Source organism: Mobula hypostoma, chromosome 25 (genome assembly GCF_963921235.1).
Source record: "Mobula hypostoma chromosome 25, sMobHyp1.1, whole genome shotgun sequence".
NCBI lineage: Eukaryota > Metazoa > Chordata > Chondrichthyes > Myliobatiformes > Myliobatidae > Mobula > Mobula hypostoma.
The window spans coordinates 26469817-26495598 of record NC_086121.1 but is presented as its reverse complement, the minus strand read 5'-3'; the positions used below and the strand labels follow the sequence as shown (position 1 = coordinate 26495598).

General features: G+C 45.5%; 1 protein-coding gene across 4 annotated transcripts in view; it reads left to right on the top strand.

Moving 5' to 3' along the window:
• Window positions 1-25782, top strand: part of LOC134337820 (kazrin-like) — a 719044-nt gene that overhangs the window by 627210 nt on the left and 66052 nt on the right. For all 4 annotated transcript variants that reach the window (XM_063033089.1, XM_063033088.1, XM_063033091.1 and 1 more), the window contains one exon: window positions 15353-15558. In XM_063033089.1, the coding sequence (XP_062889159.1) occupies window positions 15353-15558 (206 nt within the window). The remainder of the gene's footprint in view (window positions 1-15352; window positions 15559-25782) is intronic.

Sequence of the window (25782 nt, the reverse complement as noted above, 5' to 3'; positions counted from 1 at the left end):
GCATGCTTTTATGCATTGACTTGCTGCCACATGATTGGCTGATTAGATATTTGCATAAAGTGGCCACTGAGTGTATGTGCTTGTAGTAATCTCAGTGCAGACCTAGAATGAGTAATAAAATATTTTCACTGTCACTCTCATTTTCAATAGTGAATCAAAGTCACACCTTTATTAAATACAAACCTTTTCTCTTCAGCAAGTTTACGAAAAAAATTCTCATACACCTGCATTACATTTAAAACCCATCTTCACTAGTACAAAACATAACTCAAAGATTCAAAGTATGTATGCAGTATACAACCCTGAAATTCATCTTCCCCACAGACAACCACGAAGCAAAGGGAAACCTCTGAACCTGTACTCAGAAAAACATCAGACCCCTCCCAACCACACACATGAAGAAAAACAAATTGCGCTAATGGTAACAAAAAAAAAGAGCAAATACACAGAATATAAAACACAAAATCGGGAGAGTCCAGGCATATTCAGTTCAGCTCAGTGTTCGTTATCTGCAAACACCGAAAGCAGCACCAAAAAAGGAGCGGCCAGAAACCAAGGTCACATCATAACATGAACTGCAGGATCCAGTGTTCAGTCTGTTGAGGTTTCACGTAAGCTTTACACACAAGTTTCTGAGATTTAGTATCACAGTCTCTAAGCAGTGAAACAGGCCATTTGGCCCATCGTGTAAATACCACTGGTGGGCATCCATTTATATTAGGCCCACCTTCTACCACTTGACCACCTTACATGCTTCAGTGAAATAAGTTCTTGCCTGGACACTTCTGAAATCTTGTCAGTGACTCTTCCACCATTCTCTCCAGCAGTGTGCTCCAGGTTATCACTGCGCTCTGGGTAAAAAGGTATCTCTTAGATCACTTCTAAATCTTTTACCACTTACCCTACACCTAGTAACCATAAACACGTCCTGAATAAAAGGATCCTTACCTTCAAAATTTCTCAGCCGTTTTGTCCCTTTGCCCAGTTTAGTCCCTACATTGAAACAAAAGAGGCATTTTCGTGTGTGGTCTTGACTGAGAGCAATTGGAGATGCTCCACCACAATACTCGCATGTGCAGGTACCCGTGATCACGTTAATCCAGTGGCTGGAAGGTTTGATTCACTAGTTGCAGTAGTAATATTCAGCTCAGCTCAAGGCTTGAAATATTAGGGAGCTTAACAGACTTCACGCTTCACAACCGAGTTCGGTCTACTTGTACTGCTGGAAGAGGTCACAGAGAGAGGGTGGGGATGAGCTTTGTGGGAATGACCGTGCTTCGTGCAGTTCCGTTCTCAATGAAACAGTCAATGCCAGCATTTTCCAAATTTTATTTTATTGAGATACAGCAGGAAACAGGTCCTTTGACCCACGCCGTCCAACAGCCCCTGAATTCACCCCAGCCTAATCACACGACAATTTACAATGACCAATTAACCTACCAACTGGTAGGACTTTGTACTGAGGGAGGAAACCCACGCGGCCACTGGGAGAACATACAAACTCCTTACAGGCGGAAGCGGGAATTGAACCTTGATCGCTGGTACTGTAAAGCGTTGGGCTGACCACTACACTCCTGCGCATGCGGCAAGGCTCACACAAAACTCAGGCTTGGGCCGACTATGGCAAGCGACATTTGTGCCTTGAGAGTGGCAGGGAAAGCCATCTTCAATGGAACAGAATTTAACCACCTGTCCTTGACCTGCAATGACACTACCAATGCCAGGACTCAAAGCTTTAGCCGCACTTGCCTGGCAGCTCCAACAGCATTCAGCACCATCCAGGACACAATCAGTATTTCATCCACCACTGTAAACATTATCATCTCCGTCTCTGATGCCATATGGTGGCAGTGTGTACAACCTGGGAAATCCTCTGTACTTATTTGTAAAGCTCTGTCTAACAGTGCCTCCCTAACACACAACCTCTGCCTCTGAGGTCAAGGCCATGGGCAGCAGTCACTGGAGAATACATCTTCTACCATCTGCCCGCCAAGTGACACATCATCCTGACTAGGGATGTATCCCTGTTCCTTCGTAATCGTCAGGTCTGGCTTCTGGAACTCCTTACCCAAAGGCTCTGTGGAAAGCCATTCACCAGAAGAACTACAACAACTCAAGAAGGTGGGTCAGGACCATTTTTTTTAAAGGCACAATTAGGAATGGCAACAAATACTGATCTTGTGAGTGGCATGCTGGCGTAGAAGTTAGCCCAACACTTTACAGCCCCAGCTGTAAGATCGGGGTTCAATTCCACCGCCGTCTGTAAGGAGTTTGTACCTTCTCCCTGTGTACACATGTGGTTTCCTCTGGGTGCTGTGGTTTCCTCTAGGTGCTGTGGTTTCCTCCCACTTTTCCAAAGATGTACCAGTTAGAATTAGTAAGTTGTGAGCATTGTTGTGTCGCCGCTGGAAGCATGGTGACACTGTGGGCTGCCTGGCACATCCTAAACGCAAACAATATATTTCACTGTATGGTTTGAAGGGCGTGTGACAAATAAGGCTAAATTTTATATAAAGCAACATACATCAAAGTTGCTGGTGAACGCAGCAGGCCAAGCAGCATCTATAGGAAGAGGCGCAGTCGACGTTTCAGGCCGAGACCCTTCGTCAGGACTAACTGAAGGAAGAGTGAGTAAGGGATTTGAAAGCTGGAGGGGGAGGGGGAGATGCAAAATGATAGGAGAAGACAGGAGGGGGAGGGATAGAGCCAAGAGCTGGACAGGTGATAGGCAAAAGGGGATACAAGAGGATCATGGGACAGGAGGCCTAGGGAGAAAGACGGGGGGGGGGGTGACCCAGAGGATGGGCAAGAGGTATATTCAGAGGGACAGAGGGAGAAAAAGGAGAGTGAGAGAAAGAATGTGTGCATAAAAATGAGTAACAGCTGGGGTACGAGGGGGAGGTGGGGCCTAGCGGAAGTTAGAGAAGTCAATGTTCATGCCATCAGGTTGGAGGCTACCCAGACGGAATATAAGGTGTTGTTCCTCCAACCTGAGTGTGGCTTCATCTTTACAGTAGAGGAGGCCGTGGATAGACATGTCAGAATGGGAATGGGATGTGGAATTAAAATGTGTGGCCACTGGGAGATCCTGCTTTCTCTGGCGGACAGAGCGTAGATGTTCAGCAAAGCGGTCTCCCAGTCTGCGTCGGGTCTCGCCAATATATAAAAGGCCACATCGGGAGCACCGGACGCAGTATATCACCCCAGTCGACTCACAGGCGAAGTGATGCCTCACCTGGAAGGACTGTTTGGGGCCCTGAATGGTGGTAAGGGAGGAAGTGTAAGGGCATGTGTAGCACTTGTTCCGCTTACACGGATAAGTGCCGGGAGGGAGATCAGTGGGGAGGGATGGGGGGGACGAATGGACAAGGGAGTTGTGTAGGGAGCGATCCCTGCGGAATGCAGAGAGAGGGGGGGAGGGAAAGATGTGCTTAGTGGTGGGATCCCGTTGGAGGTGGCGGAAGTTACGGAGAATAATATGTTGGACCCGGAGGCTGGTGGGGTGGTAGGTGAGGACCAGGGGAACCCTATTCCTAGTGGGGTGGTGGGAGGATGGAGTGAGAGCAGATGTACGTGAAATGGAGGAGATGCGTTTAAGAGCAGAGTTGATAGTGGAGGAAGGGAAGCCCCTTTCTTTAAAAAATGAAGACATCTCCCTCGTCCTAGAATGAAAAGCCTCTTCCTGAGAGCAGATGCGGCGGAGACGGAGGAAATATATAAATTTTATATATTTTCTTTATATCGTCCTATAAATTAATAATAAATTAAAACTAGGTAGTGGGTAGTGGGTAGTGGCTCCATATGTCACTACTACAGGGCGTGACGACCCTGCCTTACATGAGTTCCAGGCTCAGCTGGCTCCGGCTGACAGTACCCGGTATGGGCCCCTATCCAGGGTTGCGGATCCCACTGCCTTGTCGGGAGAAGAAAAGGCGAAGGAGTAAACCCTACACAAATCCAGAGTGGAGCCCCTAAGGCGGTTGGATGACGTTATCACGTCACCTCCCGGCAGCTCCTGCAGCCAAGCTGATGCCAAACGTACTGCTTCACATTCCTTTGGACCACATCCGCGAGGCCGAGAGGGGGATCTTGATGTCTGGGCAGCCCAGGATCTCCATTTTCATCGCCCAGGCCTGCACCCCCAGGGTGCATCCATTGTCTACTTAGACAGACGGAGCCATTAATAATAATAAAATTAATAAGTAAAAGCTTGAAAGCAGGGATGTTAAATTTAAAAATAAAGTTGTACTTAATTAGTAACGAATGTAGGCCAACAAGGGTATAACCTTGGATTTGTGATCGTGTTCTCCCCGCAGTAATGTACTCATTTCCAGTTGCTGGGAAGAGGGGTATAGTCAGGGTTTTGTTCAAAGGCAACAGCTTTGGAACTCCCAATATTTCATTAAAGAAAATGTCAGTTCAACTTGTTCTGGATGTCAGAGAAGCAGGCTCACAATTTAGAGGTTGGTTGGGGACGGGTGCTGTGGGAGGGAAGAGAGAAAAGATAGACTGTGGCCATTGTACAAATGGACTTCAGAAAGGGGTAAGAGGAAGGAACACACACCAATCCTCATGGAAGGATCAGAAGTGAAAAGTGTGAACAATTTCAAGTTGCTGGGTGTCAATACCTCTGAGACCAGACATCCTGGACCAGACATATCAATGTAGCTACAAAGAAGGCACAACAGCAGCTGTATTGCACGAGGAATATGAGGGGTTTAGTATGTCACCAAAAGCACTCGCTAATTTCTACCGATGTACCATGGAGAGCATTCTAACTGGCTGTATCACGGTCTGGTATGCGGGCGGGTGGGGGGGGAGGGGGTGCGGCTACTGCACAGGATCTCAAGGAGCGATGCCTCAAAAAGATGGCATTCATCATTAAGGACCCACATCACCCAGGTCATGCCATGTTCTCATTGCTACCATCAGGGAGGAGGTACAGGAGCCTGAAGGCACACACTCAGTGATACAGGAACAGCTTCTTCAGCCGTCTGATTTCTGAATGGACATTGAACCCATGAACACTACCTCACTATTTTTTTATTTCTATTTTTGCACTACTTTTTTAATCTAACTATTTAATGCATATATATTTATTTCAATTCATGTTTTTTTTCTATTATTATGTTTTGCACTGTGCTGCTGCTGCAAAGACAACAAATTTCACAACATATGCCGATGATATTAAACCTGATTCTGAAACTTTGACTATATTTTCAGATGTTTTTGCCAAGACGCTGCATGTAGGTGAGAAGTGGGAGGAGATTGTGAGTAAAGAGAGATCCTTGTGGTATGCTAGAGGTGGCAGGGCAGGTGAAAAGGTAGAGGTCACGACTACAGCTGGGTAGATAAGGCTGGAGGCTGATAAGGCTGGGTGACAATTGGAAGGTGTTGTCGGAGAATTGTGTAGCCAACCATGTCAAAAGCCCCAGCAAGACTGAGAACGTTGCAGAGGGAGGGGTTACCTTTGACAAAGCTACTTGGCAGGACACAGACTTTGGCAGAGCTGTTCCTGTGTCGTGGTAGGAGCAGAAACTAGTTCAGGAGGGGTGGACAACAGGAATTCTGCAGATGCTGGAAATTCAAGCAACACACATCAAAGTTGCTGGTGAATGCAGCAGGCCAGGCAGCATCTCTAGGAAGAGGTGCAGTCGACGTTTCAGACCAAGACCCTTCGTCAGGACTAACTGAAGGAAGAGTGAGTAAGAGATTCAGGAGGGGTGGGCAAGGATTTGGGATGGGATAGTTTGTTCAGGGACTTCAAGGAAAAAGACAAGACGCAGATTGTGGAGAGCATTTGCACAGGCTGAAAGATTGATAATTGTTTTTTATCTTTGAGGACGGAAATGCTGAGGAGTAGAGATACGGGGTACCCGTTGAAAGAAAACTGTAAACAACGTCAACCCCAAAACTGTGAAGGCAGCATTTAATGGTACAGTTACCCATCCCATACTTACATCAAAGTTCCAAGTAAAATTTATTAGCAGGATACATACATGTCACCACATACAACCCTGAGATTCCTTTTCTGCGGGCAAATCTATTTGAAGAGTAACTGTAAACAGATCTGTAAACTATAAAGAAGCGAGGCAGATGCAGATAATAAATAAATAGCAATAAATAACAAACTTGAAATAACAAGATAAAAGAGTCCTTAAATGAGTGTAGTTATCCCCTTTTGTTCAAGTGCTAATGGTTGAGGGATAGTAAATGTTCTTGAATGTGGTGGTGTGAGTTCTGAGGCACCTGTACCTGCTACCTGATGGCAGCAGCAAGAAAAGAGCCCGGCCTGGGTGGTGAGGATCTCTGATGATGGTTGCTGCTTTTCTACAACAACGTTTCATGTAGATGTGCTCCAACCCAAGATCAGCAAACCCGGATCAAAAGGAGCAGAGATCATAGTTGCCTTGTGATCCCGGTCGCAGCCCCTCATCGCTGTAATCTCATCCCTGCAAGCTCTCCACAACAATTAACATCTGATCCCCAGAATTCGGAAATGTGGTGATTGAAATCCAAATGCAATGTGGCTAAAAGATTATAACAGGGACATTTCCTCCATGTGGGAATGGATTTTCCATTAGCAAAGGATTTAAAAGTGATTGATTTAGAGACAGTGGTTACTTTGATGAATAGGATCTATTCTGTTTGGTAAAAGCAAGAATGATATCTGAAGCTATGTAGGCTGGTATAAACTTTCAAATAAAGACTTAATTAAAACATGAATAACATACCTTTAGGATACTGTTAACTGGTTCTCTCAAACTTCACTCAAGGTGTATGATGTGAGGACTGCTCTTGGTGTGTGATAAAAACACACATCATCCCTCTGCAGTCTTGGGACTGAGCTTAGAGCCAGCAAATACTGGCAGTTTAATAGGCCTAGTAGGAGGCAGCCGTCAATACCAGGGGATCACAGGTTTGCGCCTCTGGTGGACTGTGTCCTCTCCAGGGCGCAAGCCTGGGCGGGAAGATTTGAAGAACTGGCTGTTGCCCATGCAGCGGGTTCCCCCTCTCCACGTCACTGACGTAGTCCAAGGGAAGGGAAAGCGCCGGTACAGCTTGACACCAGTGTCGTCGCAGCGGTTGCCAGAGTGAAGTTGTGAACAACATCAAACAGCCTTAGGGACCCGGGCTCCAGATTTCTTCCTCGGGGTTTACTCCCAAAGCCTTTCCCATGGGTGGGTATGGCCGCAAGGCAGCGGAGGTTTAAAATCAGAGTTTTCCTTCTCCTAGGCGGGCTGCCGTCCAAGGCTGAGGAGCCCCTCCTGCCCGATTAATAGGCCTAGTCTACTCCAAATGCATCTCCTAAGTCTTGAAACTCTACGACCTGAGAGGTAAATTGGTAAAGTGGTTTATTTTTGTACTGAGGTACAGAGGAAAACTTGGTTTTGCATGCCATCATTTCATTGTAACAAGGTTGCTGAGATAGTACAAGGACAAAGACAGCATGTGCTTGGAGGCACCACCACCTTCAGATTCCCCTTCAAATCACATGCCGCTGTAAACTGCAAATATTTATCTTTATTTATCGAGGCACAGAGCCGAACAAGCCCTTCCAGCCCTTCGAGCCGCACTGCCCAGCAACCCCCTCCTTTAACCCTAAAATAATCACAGGACAATTTACTACGACCAATTAACCTGTTAACCGGTACGTCTTTGGACTGGGGGAGGAAACCAGAGCACCTGGAGCGAACCTGCACGGTCAAGGGAAGAGCGTGCAAACTCCTTACAGGCAGCAGTGGGAACTGAACCCAAGTCGACTGTATTGTAGAGCGTTGTGTTAACCGCTATGCCCAAATATATTGTTGCTGCTTCACCTCTGCAGGGCCTGAACCTTGGAAATCCCTGTGCTATGAGAGTACTTTCACCAGAAGGACTGCTGCATTTCACCGCCATCTTTCAAGTTCAAAGTACAAAGTAAATTTATTATCAAAGTACATATATGTCACCATATACAACCCTGAGATTCATTTTCTTGCGGGCATTTACACAATAAAAAGAAACACAATAGAATTTTATGAAAAACTATGCATAAACAGGCGAAGACTGACAAACAACCAACGTGCAAAAGAAGGCAAACTGTGCAAATAAAAAATAATACCAAGAACGCGAGTTGTGACATTATTGAACACAAGTCTCTGGATTATAGAATCAGTTCAGAACAGAAATTGTCCATGCTGATTCAAGAGCCTGATGGTTGTAGAGTAATAACTGTTCTTGAACTTGGGGAGTGCGACCTAAAGTTCTGTTAGCTCCTGCCCAATGGTGGTGATGAGAAAAAGGGTATGGCCTGGATGGTGGGGGTGTTTGATGACGGATGCTGCTCCCTTGTGACTGCACTCCATATGAATGTTCTCAGTGGCGGGGCGAGCTTTTCCTGTGATGGACTTGGCTGTATCTACCACTTTCTGCATAGACATTTCTGTTCCTAGGCATTGGTGTTTCCATAGCAGGCTGTCAACGGCATTCGAGGACAGTCAGGATGGCTTGGGTAGGAACATACAGATCTTGAAAGTATAGAATTAATCCTAACCTCACTCCTCACAAAAGTTTTGAGGAAAAACTTTTTCCACCCAGAGAGTGGTGGATATGTGGAACGCTCTGCCCCAGAAGGCAGTGGAGGCCAAGTCTCTGGATGCTTTCAAGAAAGAGATGGATAGAGCTCTTAAAGATAGTGGAATCAAAGGTTATGGGGATAAGGCAGGAGCTGGATACTGATTGTGGATGATCAGCCATGATCCCAGTGAATGGCAGTGCTGGCTCGAAGGGCCAAATGGCCTACTCCTGCACCTATTGTCTGTTGTCCTCAGCATGTCCTCGCCTAAAATGAGGGCAAGACTATGCTGAAAAGAATACAATGCAGACGTTGTCCATGGAGCCAGATGCACCTTCTAATGCTGCATTTCACAAGGCCATAAAATAGAACAGGAAAATAGAACAGATACTGGAGGCAATCAGCTGGTCCCAAGGCATTTGTGCAGGCAAAGGTAGCGTTAGCATTTCCTGGATACTCAGAGATTTGACAAGAAGTCATGGGCTCAGATCTTAACTTTCTCTCTCGGATACAGTCTGGACTGTGATTGTGAAGAGGCTTTGGCGGGTTATACTGGGGCTAAGTGGATGGACCAGGGCTTGGTATGAGGATTGTGAAAGAATATGAGGTCATATGGGTCAGAAAAGTAGAGAAGAGGAGTGGTTATTAAATGGTGGGAGATTGGAAGGTTTTAGCATACAAGGACTGTGGTGTTCCTTCCACACTCATCGTTGAGAGGTTGGTTAGCACATACATCAGATGTAAGGGAAAATGAAAGGAAAAGCAGAGAGATCTTGCTACAGCTACCGAGGACCCTGGTGAGTCCACATGTGGAATTTTTTTGTGTAGGTAGAATCTTCCTTGCCTAATGAATGATAAGCAACACACACAGAATGCTGGAGGAGTTCAGCGAGTTAGGCAGCATCTATGGAAATTCGTCAGGACGTCCTGAAGAAGTCCCTTGGCCTAAAACATTGATTGTTTATTCATTTCCATAGGTGCGACCTGATTTGCTGAGTTCCTTCAGCATTTTGTGTGTGTTGCTTTGAATCTCCAGCATTTTCAGACTTTCTAGTATTTATAATGAAGGATAACATGATTCTGGAGGGGATGAAGTGAGGGTTCAGTTGACTAATTCCTGGAGATGCTGGTTCATTATATGAGGAGAGATTGAGCAGTCTATGCCTGAACTCTCTCGAATTTGAAGAAATGAGAGATGATCCCATGGAAACGTACTCTGGTTACTGTTTGGAATTATAATAAGTATTACTGTCACATGTACCCATTTGGAGTTTGTCTTGCATACATTTCATACAAATCAGATCATTACATACTGCCTTGGGGTAGAACACAGTAAAGCAATAACATAATGCAGAACGCGAGGAATGCTGCAGATGCTGGAATTTCAAGCAACACACATAAAAGTTGCTGGTGAACGCAGCAGGCCAGGCAGCATCTCTAGGAAGAGGTACAGTCGACGTTTCAGGCCTAGACCCTTCGTCAGGAACTTTTACATAACGCAGAATAAAGTCTAACAGCTACAGAAAAGATGCAATACAAGGAAACAATGAAGTGCAAGATCATACAGAGGAGACGTCAGGGCTAAGTTTTTTACACAGAGAGTGGTGAGTGCATGGAATGGGCTGCCGGCGACAGTGGTGGAGGCAGATACGATAGGGTCTTTTAAGAGACTCCTGGACAGGTACATGGAGCTTAGAAAAATAGAGGGCTATGGGTAATCCTCAGTAATGTCTGAGTTAAGGTCATGTTCGGCACAGCTTTGTGGGCTGAAGGGCCTGTATTGTGCTGTAGGTTTTCTATGTTTCTATGTAATGAGGTAGATTACAAGGTCAAGAGTCTGTCTTATCATACTAGTGGACCGTTTAATAATCTTATAACCTATTTCTTACATCCTTTTGATCTGATGAGTGTTTCCTGTCTTTAGTTCTGTGCGTGTGATGAACAAGTTGCTTCCCTCTCAGTTGGAACCTGCTGTATACAGCAGATTTAGATTCTCAATCCCTGCCCACTTCTTCTCTTCAATGGGCGTTCCATGAGACCCTCTCTCACCACTCTCCCTCTGTGATCTCTGCTGCTGTCAGACTCTTCGACTCTGTGCTCACCCAGACTCGATCCCCTCTCCCACCTTTTTACTCTGGCTTCTTCCCCTTTCCTTTCCAGTCCTGATGAAGGGTCTCGACCTGAAACGTCGACCGCTTATTCCTCTCCATAGAAGCCGCCTGGCTGCTGAGTTCTGTTAGCATTTTGTGCTTGTCGCCCCACACAGGAAGTGTTACTTCGCCCATACTTGCATGTTTCAGCCCACAACGTGTAATTAGAGTCACAGAGGCATAAAGTCAGAATTGTGCACCTTTGCTTCCTTGCACGTAGTCAGTTGTGGCCCAGCCCTCTGTTGTTTCAGCCTTCCCTCCCTGGATGGCTTGGGTCACCTGTCCTTATGTCTTCTCGTTGTGTGACTGGGTTTTCACCTCTGGTTTTGCTCTGATCCATGATTGTTTAATGTCATTTCCTTTATGCTAGTATAAAGGAGAACAAAATAATTGTTACTCCAGATCTAATGCAGCACAAAAAAAATGAGGCATTGTTAGACATTTTACTACACCCAAGTAGTTTTGAGAGGGCTACAGCATCGACTATTGGATGAGACATGGACCCATGTCTCCTGCGGCTACTGACCAGCTGATCATTCATCTCTGAATATTCCTCCCTTGTCTCCTAGCTAGTGGTTCTCCCACAGCCAAGCACACACACACAGTATATCAGATTGTCTGGCCATTATTACTTTGAGTTAACTGCACTCTGCATTGCTATTGTGTTTCTCCAGTGACAACATTGCAAAAGTATTGCACACACATTTGAGTTAATGGAAATCATTCTATTTTGTCCTTTCTTTGAACCCACACCGAAAAAAATTCATTGTCACTTCTCAATATTAATCTGTACTACTTCAGTGTTTACTTTCCTCCTCCTGATTTCTCCTTTCACCCAATTATTGCCATAGAGTCCATCTCTACTGAAAACCGATCTTCTGTACCACTCCTCAAACCCTCTGAAACTACATTAATCCACTCACCATATGCCCTACTCCTCTGCCAGAACTCTTTGATTTCCTAGACTCTGTTACTCTGTTCTATTATACAAGATCAGAGCAGGACTAGAACACTCAATACATTCACAGCTGATCTGCCCCAGACTTCAGCTCTGCCTCTGTGCCACTGTCCTATACCCCTCAATTCCCAGATCTTCCAGAAATCTTTCTTCCTTCTCTTTAAAGTACTTCTAAGGACTTAACCTCCACGTCATTCAGGGTACAGATTTCAAGAGATTCATCACTGTCTGGGAAAAGGTAATTCCTACACACCTTGGTTTTAAATGACCACCCCATTATCGAGTAACCAGCCCCTCTGAGACTAATTCACATCTTGACGTCCACCCTTATATATATATATGTTTCAAACAAATCACGCCTCATCCTTCTAAATCCGAAATAGTACAGTTCCAACTCTTCAGCCACTCATGAGAGAAGAATCCTCTCATTGCAGTAATTAACCTGGCAAATCTCTAATGCCAATAAATAATTTCTTAAATAAGGGGACCACAGCGGAGCACAATACTGCATGTGTGGCCTCACCAATTCCCTGTCCAATTATATAAAATACCTCTCTGTCTAAACTCAAAGCCCTTTGTAATAAAGACCAATATTGCATTTATCTTTATAACCACGTGCCCGCAAAATATTTCTGATTCATGCACAAGAAACTTAGATCCCTCTGTATTTCTCTCATTTGCAATTTCTCTCCATTTAGATAATAGCCTGCCTTCAAATCCTTGTACTGAAGTGTGTGATCTCACATTTTCTCTCATTAAACCCTATTCACCAAATTTCTTTGCCACTTACTTTATCTATATCTTGTTGCAAATTCCAAACATCCTCATCATATTATACCTTTCGCTGGCACATTTGGATACCTCATACTCTGCCCCCCGCCGCCCCTAGCTCCTCTGGATCATTGAGGGCACTCCACTAGTTACATCCTTCCGGTCTGAAAAATTCCTATTTATTCTGACTCTGTCTTCTACCTTTCTGACTCTACCAGTCTTCAGCCTATTCACACTTTCCCCAATACCATGAACTCATATCTTCCCCTGTGGAATTGTAATATCTCTTCTAAGCTCCTTCTATACTCAATGTCACCTATCTCTACAGCACACTCCTCACTCTGCCTCTGTGCCTCCCTCACTATGGAGCTAACACAGTTTTATTCAACCACCATTCATTATATTCTATTTGTGTTGGGAACAGAAAGTTTGCTCTTTGTAGCCAACCACTTCTGACTAAGCCCTTTTAAGTTCAAGGGATATGATGGACCACCACCATCATTTCTGCTAAACCCTGGTAGCTCAGCAGAGACTGTTGATTGAATGGGAGACTTCTGGACCCTTAGAACACTATAACTTAGAATGTTCACAATTTATCATATACAACTGGCTGGTTGATAGAGGAAGGATGGAGCGCAAGCATTTAGCACATATGACAGAGAAAGGAGGTGTGCTGAGACAGGGAGTCTTGATCAGACCTGGTTGAGGGTCCTGCTTATTAAAGTCCAACCACGAGGTTTTCGACATGCAATGCTATGCTGTAGATATTTCATTACAAGCAGTTTTCTGTAAAAGCAGTGTGCCATGCTGGAAAGCGTGTTTTGGCTTCGGCTAGGGTAGGGACTCGTTGTCCAACTCAGGAATGTGAGTCAGCCAGTCAGGATAGTGGGGAAGGGTTTTCAGAAGGACAGTAGTCTGGTTTGGGGGATCTTTTTGGTGGGAACTGTGAGAGGACAGTAGGGAAGAAGGCTGAAGATGCCGTCCCTGTTGCACAAGGTGCTTTGTGCAGACGAATGGCTCCATGGAGGAAGGCTGAGACTCCCAAGGGAGAGCCTATTGGTTCGAGATGGATATTGAGCGAAGATCGGAATATGGTGCGTGCTTTCACGCAGACCGCGGATCCAGCACGTGACTAAAAAGGACAACTTCAAGATGAGCTCCAACTGTATGTGCACATTTGGAGTGGGTTAACTGTAATGGCCCTTTTATTTCTTTCTCCCTTTCATTTTCTTACTAACTGTTCAATAAAGCTGAAATTTGTAAATGTACTTCCTTTATAGTATTAAGCAGTGTGCAATTTGTTACTTCTTGCTGACCATCAATTGTGTATGAGCAGAGTTTTTACAGCATCTGCCCAAACCAGAGTTTCATTAGTCAAACACCCCAACTTTCCGGTTTGGTGGGACCCAAGTCATACCAACCCTAGATGTAAGCTGGCTTTCTCACTGCTGAGGCCAGTGGCTGTTAGCAGAGCCGGCCAACAAGCTTAGTTTCTATACAAGCCTGGGGAGTGGGCTTCATACCTCATCTTCTTAAAGTAATTCAATATTATACTTTATGTTTGTAGCCCTCCTATGAAAGACCTTGAGCCATTTCAAGTTCAAGTTCAGATTAAATGCCATTCAACATGAATACAGACAAACTAAACGTTTCTCTGATGTGCAAAAGGTGACATTTCAATGGAAGTTGGTATTAATCCACTCAAGCTCTTTCAAATAACAAAAGGATTCAATGCAGTAGAAACTTCCTGTCAAAAAGGTTCAAAGGTTCATTTATTATCAAAGTATACAACTCTGAAATTCTTCTTCTCCAGACAGCCACAAAACCAAGAAAGAAAAGAATGGCAGCACAATCATCAACTCCCAAATCTCTCCTCCCCACACAAAGGACGAACAAAAGCAGAACTGCCACACTGGGTCTTCCTGTAATGCACTTTATGATTATCTCTACAACACTCTCCTCACACTACCTCAGTGCCTCACCCACTATGGAGCCGGCAGAGATTTATTTTACTGTCATTCATCACATTCAATTTGTGTTGGGAATGGAAAGTTTGCTCGCTTCCTGTGATGACACAATCCAAAGCTAGTTGGAGCTGGGCCATTTGAGTGTGACATCAGGAGCACATTTCCCACAGAAGAAGCAGTGGAAGCTTAGAACCCTGTATGGGTACCGGGAGTTTGGGAAACCTCATGGTTTCATTGGGTAAACAAGAGTGGATTAAAGATGAGTGTATTGGCCTGGAAGACAGATCAGATATGATTTAGTGAATGACAGGCAAAGCTCTAGAAGCTGAGTAGACAACCCTATTCCTGGTGTTCCTATAACAATATTAACAATATGCCTCAGCTCCCTGAATTCATCAGCACAAGAGATTCTGCAGATGCTGGAATTTCCAGAGCAACAGACACAAAATGCTGGAGGAACTCAGCAGGTTAGGCAACATCTAAGGAAGTGAATAAACAGTAGACATTTGGGGCCAAGACCCTTCAGCAGGACTGAAAAGGAAGGGGGAACATGCAAGAATAAAAAGGTGGGGGAAAGGGGAAGGGGTACAAGCTAGAAGGTGATCGGTAAACCAGGTAGGTGGGGGGAGGGAGGGAGGGTGAAGAAATAAGCTGAGAGATAATAGGTAGAAAAGGCAAAGAGTGGAGAAAAAGGAATCTGATGGGAGAGGAGAGTGGGCCATGGGAGAGGGGAAAGGAGGGGGTTCCAGGGGGAGGTGATAGGCAGGTGAGGAGAAGAAACAAGAAGATAGACTGGGGAATAGAAGAAGATGGAAGGGGGAGGAGGAAATTACAGGAATTCATCCCAACTTTTTTAACTGAAAGAAAATGTAAAATAAGACAGCATATCACTATAAAATCATAAGAGAATTTGAAGCTTTGCTGATGCTACCATTTCTCTTCACTACAGATTCTGATGGTCTGTCCAGCCCCACAAACCTGAGCCTCAGCTTATCTGAGGGCGATGAGCATCTGGACAGGTTGCAGCAGGTGGAGATTGCAAGGACCATGCCGATGTCTCACTGGAAGGCGGGTACTGTACAGGCCTGGCTGGAGGTTGTCATGGCGATGCCAATGTACATCAAGTCTTGCACGGAGAATGTCAAAAGTGGAAAGGTAAGGGTACAATCCCCATATCAGTCGTTGGGCCAAGAGGAAAGCTTGCTATTTAGAAATTCTTCCACCATCCATTGTGTTGGGTTCCAACGCAGTGGGGCAACTTTATGTGAGACAAATACCTATTGCACTCAAAACCCAAGGTATGTCGCCTGGGCCTTGAAGATCAGGTCAGGACAACAAGGGTCAGCAACTCCGTTGGGAAGTGAGGGCTGCAGAAGTAATCCCATCTGCGTGAGAAGTATCAGGATAGGGTCCAGACGTATTGAGGGAAGAGTGTTAATCATTTTTTGAGACATGGGAATTGCTGGCAAGATCAATATATATGTATTTCCCAACATTAATGAATGGCTTGCTAGACCATTAAGAGAGATTTGAAATTCAACCACACAGAGTGGGACTGGAATCACATATAGTCCAGATTAGGTGCAGATGGAGGAGATTTCCTCTGCTGAAAATGATTAGTCAACCAGGCAGGCTTTTGCAGTTATTTTTCAGGCCAAGAGCTGTTTTGCACAATCCAGAGATTTGAACCTGGGCCTCTGGATAACAGGTCAATAGCAATTACCGTAACAGCTCCATATGTCTCAAACAATATCAAAATTAAAGGGGTACAGGAGAAGGGGCATCGCGTGGCAAAAGGGAGAGGAGTGGAAGGCCAGTTAAGATGCGTTCCATCAGACTAATGCAGAAGGTGGTCTCGGTTGCCCGCTTTCGTGAAAGAGACTCAGCTTTACAGGGGTCTTCCACGTGACATCACTGCCAAAATCTAAGGACCTTTGTACATGAGTGTGGAAAATGCATGGAAGAGCTGGAGCAAATGTGACAAACTGCAGACAGGCACAAGGCACAATTCTTAATTTTGCTTCCACACTAAAAAGTTGCACGAGACGAGTGATTTAAGCAACGTGTCCAAGCGATGTTCACAATGGCCAATCTTGCACAAAGCACTGAAATTACTTGCCTTGGCCAATCTAACAGCACCTCCAAATACTTTACCTCTATCGTCATTAAATACATGGGAACAGAGGGGTAGTGCATTCTGAGGTTTAAACAATGATCTTGTGCAGTTTGAAAGGGAAGATCGCCTCTTCCTGAGAATGCGGTGCTTGGGAACTCCACAAACTGCAGATTCCTCTTCAAACTGAGCACTATCCTGACTTGGAAAATACATTGTCCTTCCATGGGGTTGTGTTGGAATACCTGTCCCAACTGGAGGAGCATCTTCCCAATAGAACTACAGTTGTACATACTGTCGCTCGCCACTACCTTCCCAGTTATGGACAGTGGTAGGCAATAAATGGTAACTTTTACAGCATTGCCTTGATTCTGAAAATGTTTTTAAAAGTTTTGAGGATTATTCCTGGAAATGCAATAAAAGTATTGAACATATGGCTGAGAATGCTGTACAGCTAGGAATAGAAATTAGTCCTTGGTTTTTGGAGTTAAACATCAGTGTTCTCCCTTGCCAGTATTTGACCCAGTTCACTATGCTGAAACGAGAGGAATACAATATATGAGTCAGTAGGACCAGTTTAGTGTGAGTGACTTCGGACAGATTTCTCCTCTTGGACTCATTTAACTGCTGCACGGGCAGGGATGGAGCGGGAGCGATTGTTAATTAAGCATGAATAGTCTGGAATCACCCAAAAGACCTTCCATATCTGAATCTAAATGAGGACCATACACATATCTGAACCATTGCCACATTTTGCATTGAACATGCAGTTCATCGCCTCCCAGATTATATAAAGGCCCGTGATTAAAAATCCTCAAATAAATTCCCATTATGTCTGTGGTGCTGAAGACTCTTTTCTCCCCTCTCTCTCCTTGTTACATTTGCCAGTCTCTGGCCTGGTGATTGACAGGCCTGCTGCAGCGGCAGTGGGAAAGAAGCCTTTGGTTTCCTTTGCCTCCAGCAGCCGTCCTTTGTCGTCCCAGGAGAGCGGAGGATTAATAAGCCATTGGCGCAGAAGGTAGCCTTCAGTAGCAGCTCCCATTACCTTCAGTACGAAGGGAGCTTTCTGTAGAGTCTGAACAATTTAAAGCAATGTTTGGTATTTTATTGCAGCAGTTCTGTTGCCAAGGCAATTTAAATGTTCAATATCCTATATCCTGCCCACCTAATCACTCAGCCAGTACTCATTAACACCAGAACATTTACTGTAAAGACTGCTTTCCTTTCACATACTTGCATATGTCACACCCCTGTTTAAGTACTTCAGTGAAACCCTATGAGTCACGTTAGCTTTTAAAAGATATTTTGACATTAGCTTATAAATGATATTTCTACACTGAGATAGAAATATGGAACGAAGGAGCTATTAAGAAACACAATAATGTTCCATTTAGTCTCAGAATGGTTTCTGTTGCTGTAAGCATTGCAGCCTTGTCCAGTTCTCTCATATTGGTGAGCTCTATTGAAGAGGCTGGGGGACTTTGCTGTTATTTTAAATGGAAAGCCCCGATATCAAAGCAAACATACTGGACCCTGCTTTGACATCTCTTAAGGGGCCACAGTTTGGAACGGGACTACAGTCTCCAGGAAGATAGTTTTTTCTTTAAACCAAATAAACTTCTTCGTGATAGAAAAATATTTACAAGAATAAGCCGTTCTTTACATTCTCTACATTCAAAGTGAACACGTAGTGCGGAGGAGGAGAAGTTGGCGACGCGACGTAGAGCACACGGCCTCTCCAGTGATGAATATCTGTTATCTGTCAAGTAGGAGGCCATGCACAATTCTGATTTGATGGAGGCAGACGTGAGAGCACGGAGGAACATCTGGTGAAACTTCTGAAATGCCTGTTTCGCTGCCGCTGCTACTGTGTGGTCCGAAATCTCCAGAGGGGAGGCCCCGAATCCTCGGCTTTGCTTGTTGCTCGGTGGCTGGGGGCGGGGTCGAAGCGCTCGGCAGAGATGGTGCTCAGTGCCGGAGGGCTGGTCGGAGGCTCGAAGTTTTCGGACGGACTCAGAGTCGGACTGTGGTCGGATGCTTCCAGGATGCTGCATCGGCAAGTTTGCGACGCTGGAAGCTCATGGCAGGGAGAGCTTCTCCCTTCTACTGTCTGGCTGAGATGTTGGGGCTTTCGGGACTTGAGACTTTTTTTTTACCGTGCCATGGTCTGCTCTTCATCAAATTACGGTATTGCTTTGCACTGTTGTAACTATATGTTATAATTATGTGGTCTTTGTCAGTTTTAGTCTTGGTCTGTCTTGTGTTTCTGTGATATCATACTGGAGGAACATTGTATCATTTTTTAATGCATGCATTTCTAAATGACAATAAACGAGGACTGAGTGTCCCCATAATCTTAAAAAAGTACTATCAGTGCTGTTTTGCATTACATTCCTACACATCCATAGCACCTCCACCACTCAGGTAGCTCCCTAGGGCGGTATCCCTATTACAATAATTGAGGGGCTTCCTTCCCCCAACCTGGCCCCTCCTTCTCTAGTAGGAGAAGAGCCCTACACTGGTCCTTCCCAACCAAGCCCTTGCTTCAGTGCTTCCCTAAGCACGTCCTTGTGTAGTCTGGAATGTGCCAATTGGCAGCATTCCTCCACAGGCATCTCAATGCACTGGCAGGCCAATAGGGCGTTTTTTGCCAAGCGCAGACTGAGCGTTCTTAGGCGTTTAGATGAATGAAAGGAGATTGCATTCGAGGGGAGAGAAAACCTTCAGTGAGGATGCGGAATGTTTGCTTTGGACGAGGATTTCAGAACCAGAGGTCACAGTCTCAGAATAGGAGGCAGCCTTTTGAGGTTCAGATGAGCACGGCGAATCTTCGGAATTCTCTTCCCTGGATCACTGTGGAGGCTCAGTTCAAGATGGATTGATGGATTTGTGCTTATAATGGAGGGACAGAGGGAGAGCGCATTCTGAGGCCTAAGCAATGTCAGCCATGGTCTTGAGCCGTTCAAAAGGGAAGGTGGCCTCTGCCTGCTCCTGCTTGTTGTGCAGGTTGGAATCGCGACCACTCTGGCCACTGATAATCTCCAATGTACAAAGGGAATGGACACCATGATCTGCTTAAATTCCCAATCAATCGCCTGTCGTTCTGAACATTTAGTAAAGGAAGGACTGCAGTTTTTAGCATGGTTCATCACCTGAGTGTATTCCAACAAAACACCAGTCAAGATGGTAGAGTACTACACCACAGAAACAGGCCCTTCGGCCCATCTTGATTATGGCAACCTGGCCACCTAGCTAGTCCAATCTACCTGCACCTGGACCATCGGCCTCCACACTCGCTCTCATCCATGGTTTAAGGTGGGGAACGTAGCAGCCAAGACAAGATAATAATGATGCTGATGACCAGTGAGCATTGGCCAGAAGGCTAGGGACAATTGGTCCTCTTTGAAGCAGTGTTTCTGAGTCTTTTACATCAATTTTACATCTCCAGCTAAGGACAGCACCTCCAGTGATGCAGCAGCTGCTCTGTACAGTGGCAGTGACTATTCCAATCCCTCACTCACTGAGGGTGATCACTCCAACCCCTCACTCTGTGGGAGTGACTGTTCCAATCCCTGACTCACTGAGGGTGATCGCCCTCAACCCCTCACTCTAAGGGAGTGACTATTCCAATCCCTCACTCACTGAGGGTGATCACCCCCAACCCCTCACTCTGTGGGAGTGCCCTTTCCAATCCCTCACTCACCCTGAGGGTGATCACTCCAATCCCCTCACCCTAAGGGAGTGACTATTCCAGTCCCTCACTCACTGAGGATGACCACTCCAATCCCCTCACTCTGTGGGAGTGGGAGTGCCTTCTCAAGTCCCTCACTCACTGAGGGTGATCACTCCAACCCCTCACTCTGTGGGAGTGACTGTTCCAATCCCTGATTCACTGAGGGTGATCACCCCCAACCCTTCACTCTGTGGGAGTGCCCTCTCCAATCCCTCACTCACTGAGGGTAATCACTCCAATCCCCTCACTCTAAGGGAGTGACTATTCCAACCTCTCACTCACTGAGGGTGATCACTCCAACCCCTCACTCTGTGGGAGTGACAATTCCAATCCCTCACTCACTGAGGGTGATCACCCCCAACCCCTCACTCTGTGGGAATGGGAGTGCCTTCTCAAGTCCCTCACTCACTGAGGGTGATCACTCCAACCCCTCACTCTGTGGGAGTCATTATTCCAATCCCTCACTCACTGAGGGTGATCACCCTCAACCCCTCACTCTAATGGAGTGCCCTCTCCAATCCCTCACTCACTGAGGGTGATCACCTCAACCCCTCACTCTGTGGGAGTGGGAGTGCCTTCTCAAGTCCCTCACTCTCTGGAGTGACCACCCCAACGCCTCTAAGGGAGTGCCCTCTCCAATCCCTCACTCACTGAGGGTGATCACTCCAACCCCTCACTCTAAGGGAGTGACTTTTCCAATCCCTCACTCACTGAGGGTGACCACTCCAACCCCTCACTCTGTGGGAGTAGGAGTGCCTTCTCAAGTCCCTCACTCTCCGGAGTGACCACTCCAACACCTCACTCACTGGGATTGCGCCCACTCGACCCCTCATCAAGGTTGGTACTCCCATACGCCCCTCCCATGGCAGCTAGACTGGGAGCTGCTTATAGCCACGATTATCCCACACCCTCACTCTGGGAGCCAGCACCAAACCAACCCTTTCTTCAGAGGGGCTGGGATACCCCATCTCCTCACTCTTCACAGCAGAGGCCACCCAAACCCCCACCATGGGATAGAGATCATGTCTTAAATAAGATGGTTGGAATTAAAGCTGTCCTATACTCACTGAGGGCCAAGTCTACCCACACCCTTCAGTCACAGGAGGCTGAAGCTGATCTAATATCCTACAGTCTTCCTGAAAGGAATGTAGATATAGTCTATTTTTCCAGACAGCACTTACACTGAGAGTTCCTGCTGATTGTTTTAACATTTCCAGAACATAAACCCAGTGTAATCAGTGTAAATAATCAGAGCCCAGGGGATTGTTGAACCTGCAGTGGCTTCCATCATTATGTTTTACATCCTTCATTATGTATGAAAATTAATGTTGGAATTCTTTAAGCCACCGTTTATACAGATTAGTCTCAAAGTACGTTTACAAGGTAATCATAAGAGGCTTTTCACTTTTCACTTCTGAAGGCCTTAAGAGCAGTAGGTGAAGTTTCATCTCATGGTGAGGAGAGACTATGCCAAATGGTTTGGGAAATTGCCAGGGCTACGACATGGAGCTCTGCTGCAGCTGAAGATTCGTTCATTAGTTAACAGCCAGCCCGCAATCAGTGTAAGCACAAAACTGGTTAAGCACAAGGGCCAGAGCTGTGTTAATATGTTTCAGAGTGCAGGGTTTGGGAAGACAGTCTGAACTGTGTGCACGGGAAGAATCTAGTGCATCACTTGCATTGATATTTCCCCAGTTGTTCGTGCTGAGATCAGGAAATACAATTCTTTTGTCCCAGGTTCTGGGAAGATTCAAGGCCTCCACAGACAGGTGAAACAGATCTAGCCTGGTGAATGATAATGGCATTACCCCAGGAAAAGACTTGGAGAAGGAAGAAGGAGCTATCTCTAATCCCGGTTAAATATCTGTCCTACAGTTGAAATGATTGGTACAGACTTTATTTGAATCCAGTCTCACTGCCAAAGCCAGCATTTATTGTAAATCCCTAATGCCCCTGAATTGATATCTTCATAGCCATTCTCAGTGATTAGTTCAGAGTCAAATGCATTGATGAACCTGGACTACCTATCACTCTCTGTGTAGAATAAAACTTACCCACATATAATTCCGTTAAACTTTCTGCCTTTTGCCATCATTGGTAACTGGCCTCAATGACTATCATCCAGTAGTACTCAAATCAAAGTGCTTCAAGAGGTTCCTCACGAAGCATATTAATTCCTGCATGAGGAGTGACCTGGGTCGTTTCCAATTTGCCCACTGTTACAACTGGTCAACGGTAGATGCCATTTCATTGGCTCATCACTCAGCTCTCTGGCATCTGATCAATGAAGATGCTTACGTCAGGATGCTATCCATGGAGTACAGGTCAGCATTCAGCACTATCATCCCCTCAAAACTCATCATTAAGCTCCAAAACCTAGAAATCAGAGCCAGAATCAGAATTAGGTTTAATATTATTGGCATATGCCGTGAAATTTGTTCCCTCCCTGTGCAACCAGATCCTCAATTTCCTCACTTGCAGATCCCAGTTAGCGCAGATTGGCAACGGTATCTCTTTTACACTCACCATCAGCAGAGGTACATCACAAGGTAGACTTACTCAAATTATACTTAGCTCGGTACAGCTCCAGTACTGTACTTACATTTACTGGCAACACCACCATGGTTGACCAAATCAAAGGTGATGATGAATGTAGGAGGGAGATTGAAAATCTGGTTGAGTGGTTCCACAACAACAAACCCTCACCCAGCATCAGCAAAACCAAAGAGCTGATTATCAACTGTAGGAGGAAGAAGCTGGAGGTCTGTGAGCCACTCTTCATTAGGGGGTCGGAGATGGAGAAGGTCAGCAACTTTAAATTCCTAGGTGTCTCCATCCAAAGGACTTGTCCCTGACCCATCATATAAATTTAATTGCAAAGAAAGCACAACAGTGCCTCTACTTCTTCAGGAGTCTGCAGAGATTCGGCATGTTATCAAAAATCTTGGCAAACTTCTATAGAAGTATGGTAGGAGGTGTGCTGACTGCCGTCATTATGGCCTGGTATGGGAACACCAATGCCTTTGAGCAAAAACTTCTACGAAAGTAATGGATTCGGCCCAGTACATCACGGGTAAAGCCCTCCCAACCATTGAGCACATCTACATGAAACATTGCCATAGAAAAGCAGCGTCCATCATCAAAGATGCTCACCCCCCAGGCCATGCTCTTTTTTCACTGTTGCCATCAGGTAGAAGGTACGGGTGCCTCAGGACTCGCACCACCAGGTTCAAGAACAGTTACTACCCCTCGGCCATCAGGCTCTTGAACAAAAGGGGTTAACTGCACTCATTCTATTTCTGGTGTTCCCAAAACCGATAGTCTCGCTTTAAGGATTCTTTATGCTCTCATTATTTATTGCAATTTATTTATATCTGTATTTGCACAGTTTGTTGTTCATTGATCCTGTTTACAGTTACTGTTCTATAGATTTACTAGGTATGCCCAGAGGAGAAGGAATCTGAGGGTTGTATGTGGTGACATGTACGTACTCTGAAAATAAATCGTACTTTGAACTTTGAACTTTAAGTGTCATCACAAAGAAGAAACTGTTGACTTCCTAAGTTTCCGGTCAAGATGGCACCAGTGAACAATGATTCCTCCGGCAACATTTTCCAGAGAGTCAATTATTTCAGTTTTTCTACGCCTTCCACTTATTCTTATTATCTTCATTGTGTTTCGGAAACTGTTGGAGCCTGTGACTTTCAGTTCGCAGTTCAATCGAGTGATTGAGTGCTTTACTGTCGCCAAGAGAATTCCAGGAGAGGACTGCAAGCACGAGTTGTCTCGAGCAGAAGACCAGAGATGGGGTGCAGGGCCATGATCGACTCCATTTATCACTGATTGAAGCTTCGAAGAAGATTGAAACATTGAGGTGGATGCGGAGGAGGCCAGGTCGGCAGTCCCTCTTTACAGGAGGCTGGGGTCAGAGGTCACTATCCGTGAGAAGCCAGGTCAGAGGTCGCTCTTCACAGGAGGCTGGGGTCAGAGGTCACACTTCATAGGAGGTCACATCAGGCCGGAGGTTGGGAGGCCACATCAGGTTAAGTGGGGTTGGCAGTCACTCCACACAGAAGGACTGATTCGAGCTGTCGCTCTCCTCAATGCTGAATGAGGCTGCTTTTGAAATTCTGAAACACGTGCGACTATTGGTGTGGACTGTAGCTAATATTAGCCTCCTTCAGCTTTCTGTTTTCTTTCTTGCTGGCGATTGGCGGGTGGGCGATATGTTACTCTTTTGGTGGAGGGAGGGGTTGAGGATTGGCGGTCTGATGTTCTTGTCGGTGGTTTTCCATGTGAGCAACCTGCTAGGTTTTTGTGTGCAAGGGAGGGGTTGGGGGTCTGATGTTATTGTGGCTGTTTATTTTTGCATGGGAGAGTTTTGAGTTTAGGGATTTGATGTTTTTGCTGCCGTGTCCAGGTGAGCAATCTTCTAGTTTTTGTGTGAGGGAGGGGGTGGGGGGGTTTGAGGTTTGCAAGTTTTGTTTCTTTTTCTTTTTCTGGTGTTTCTGTGCTCCATGGCTATCTGGAAAAGACGAATCTTTGAGTTGTATTCTGCGTACATACTTTGATAATAAAATGAACCCTTGAAACAACATCACCTCTATATTCTTAGAAGTTTACTTAAACAAGCACCCATCAATGCACAATGAAGAGTATCCTAGCTAGTTGCATCACAGCCTGATATGGAAACACCAATGCTCGGGAACAGAAAAGACGACAGAACGTGATGGACACAGCCCAGTCCATCACAGACAAAACCCTCCGCACCACTGAGTAAATTTACATGAAATGCTTACACAAGAAAGCAGCAAACATCATCAAAGGCTCCTGAACCAGTGTGGCTCTCTTACTCACCAGTACTCTGAACTGAATCTATGACCCTCATTCTCACTTTCAGGGACTCTTTCTAACTCATGTCCTCAGTATTATTTTTATTTATGCAATTTGTTTTCATTTGCATATTGGTTGCTTGTCAGTCTTTGTTTATAGAATTATTCTGTAAATATACCTGCAAGAAAATGAATCTGAAGGTAGTATATGGTGACATAAATGTATTTGGAGAATAAATTTACCTTGAACATACCGCTTTATCCTCCAGTGTTTCAATGGAGAACCCGCCACCACTGATTACTAAAGTGCAACTCAACTAAAACTGCTTGCTCACCCAACCCATCTGCTGCTAGCCCTACCCACCCACCAGGATCTCTTCACCCGGAACACTTTGACTTCAGACACTAACCCATCTCCTTACTTTGTAATAATGTGATTTCCATTATCAGCTGGAGTGAGGTACTCGGAACCTGGGTAAATAAAGAAGAATCCAAATTACTGGACTGTACAATACATGAGAGCACAGACCCATCACTTGTCCTAAAAGAGCTCTTCAGTCTAATTCCAGTTTCCATCACTTGGTCTTTATCCCTGATGCTCATGGCCCTTCCAGTACGTAGACGCAAGAGACTGAATTGCTGGAATCGGGAGCAACATAAAATGCACTGGAAGATCTCAGAGGGTCAGGCAGCATCTGCGG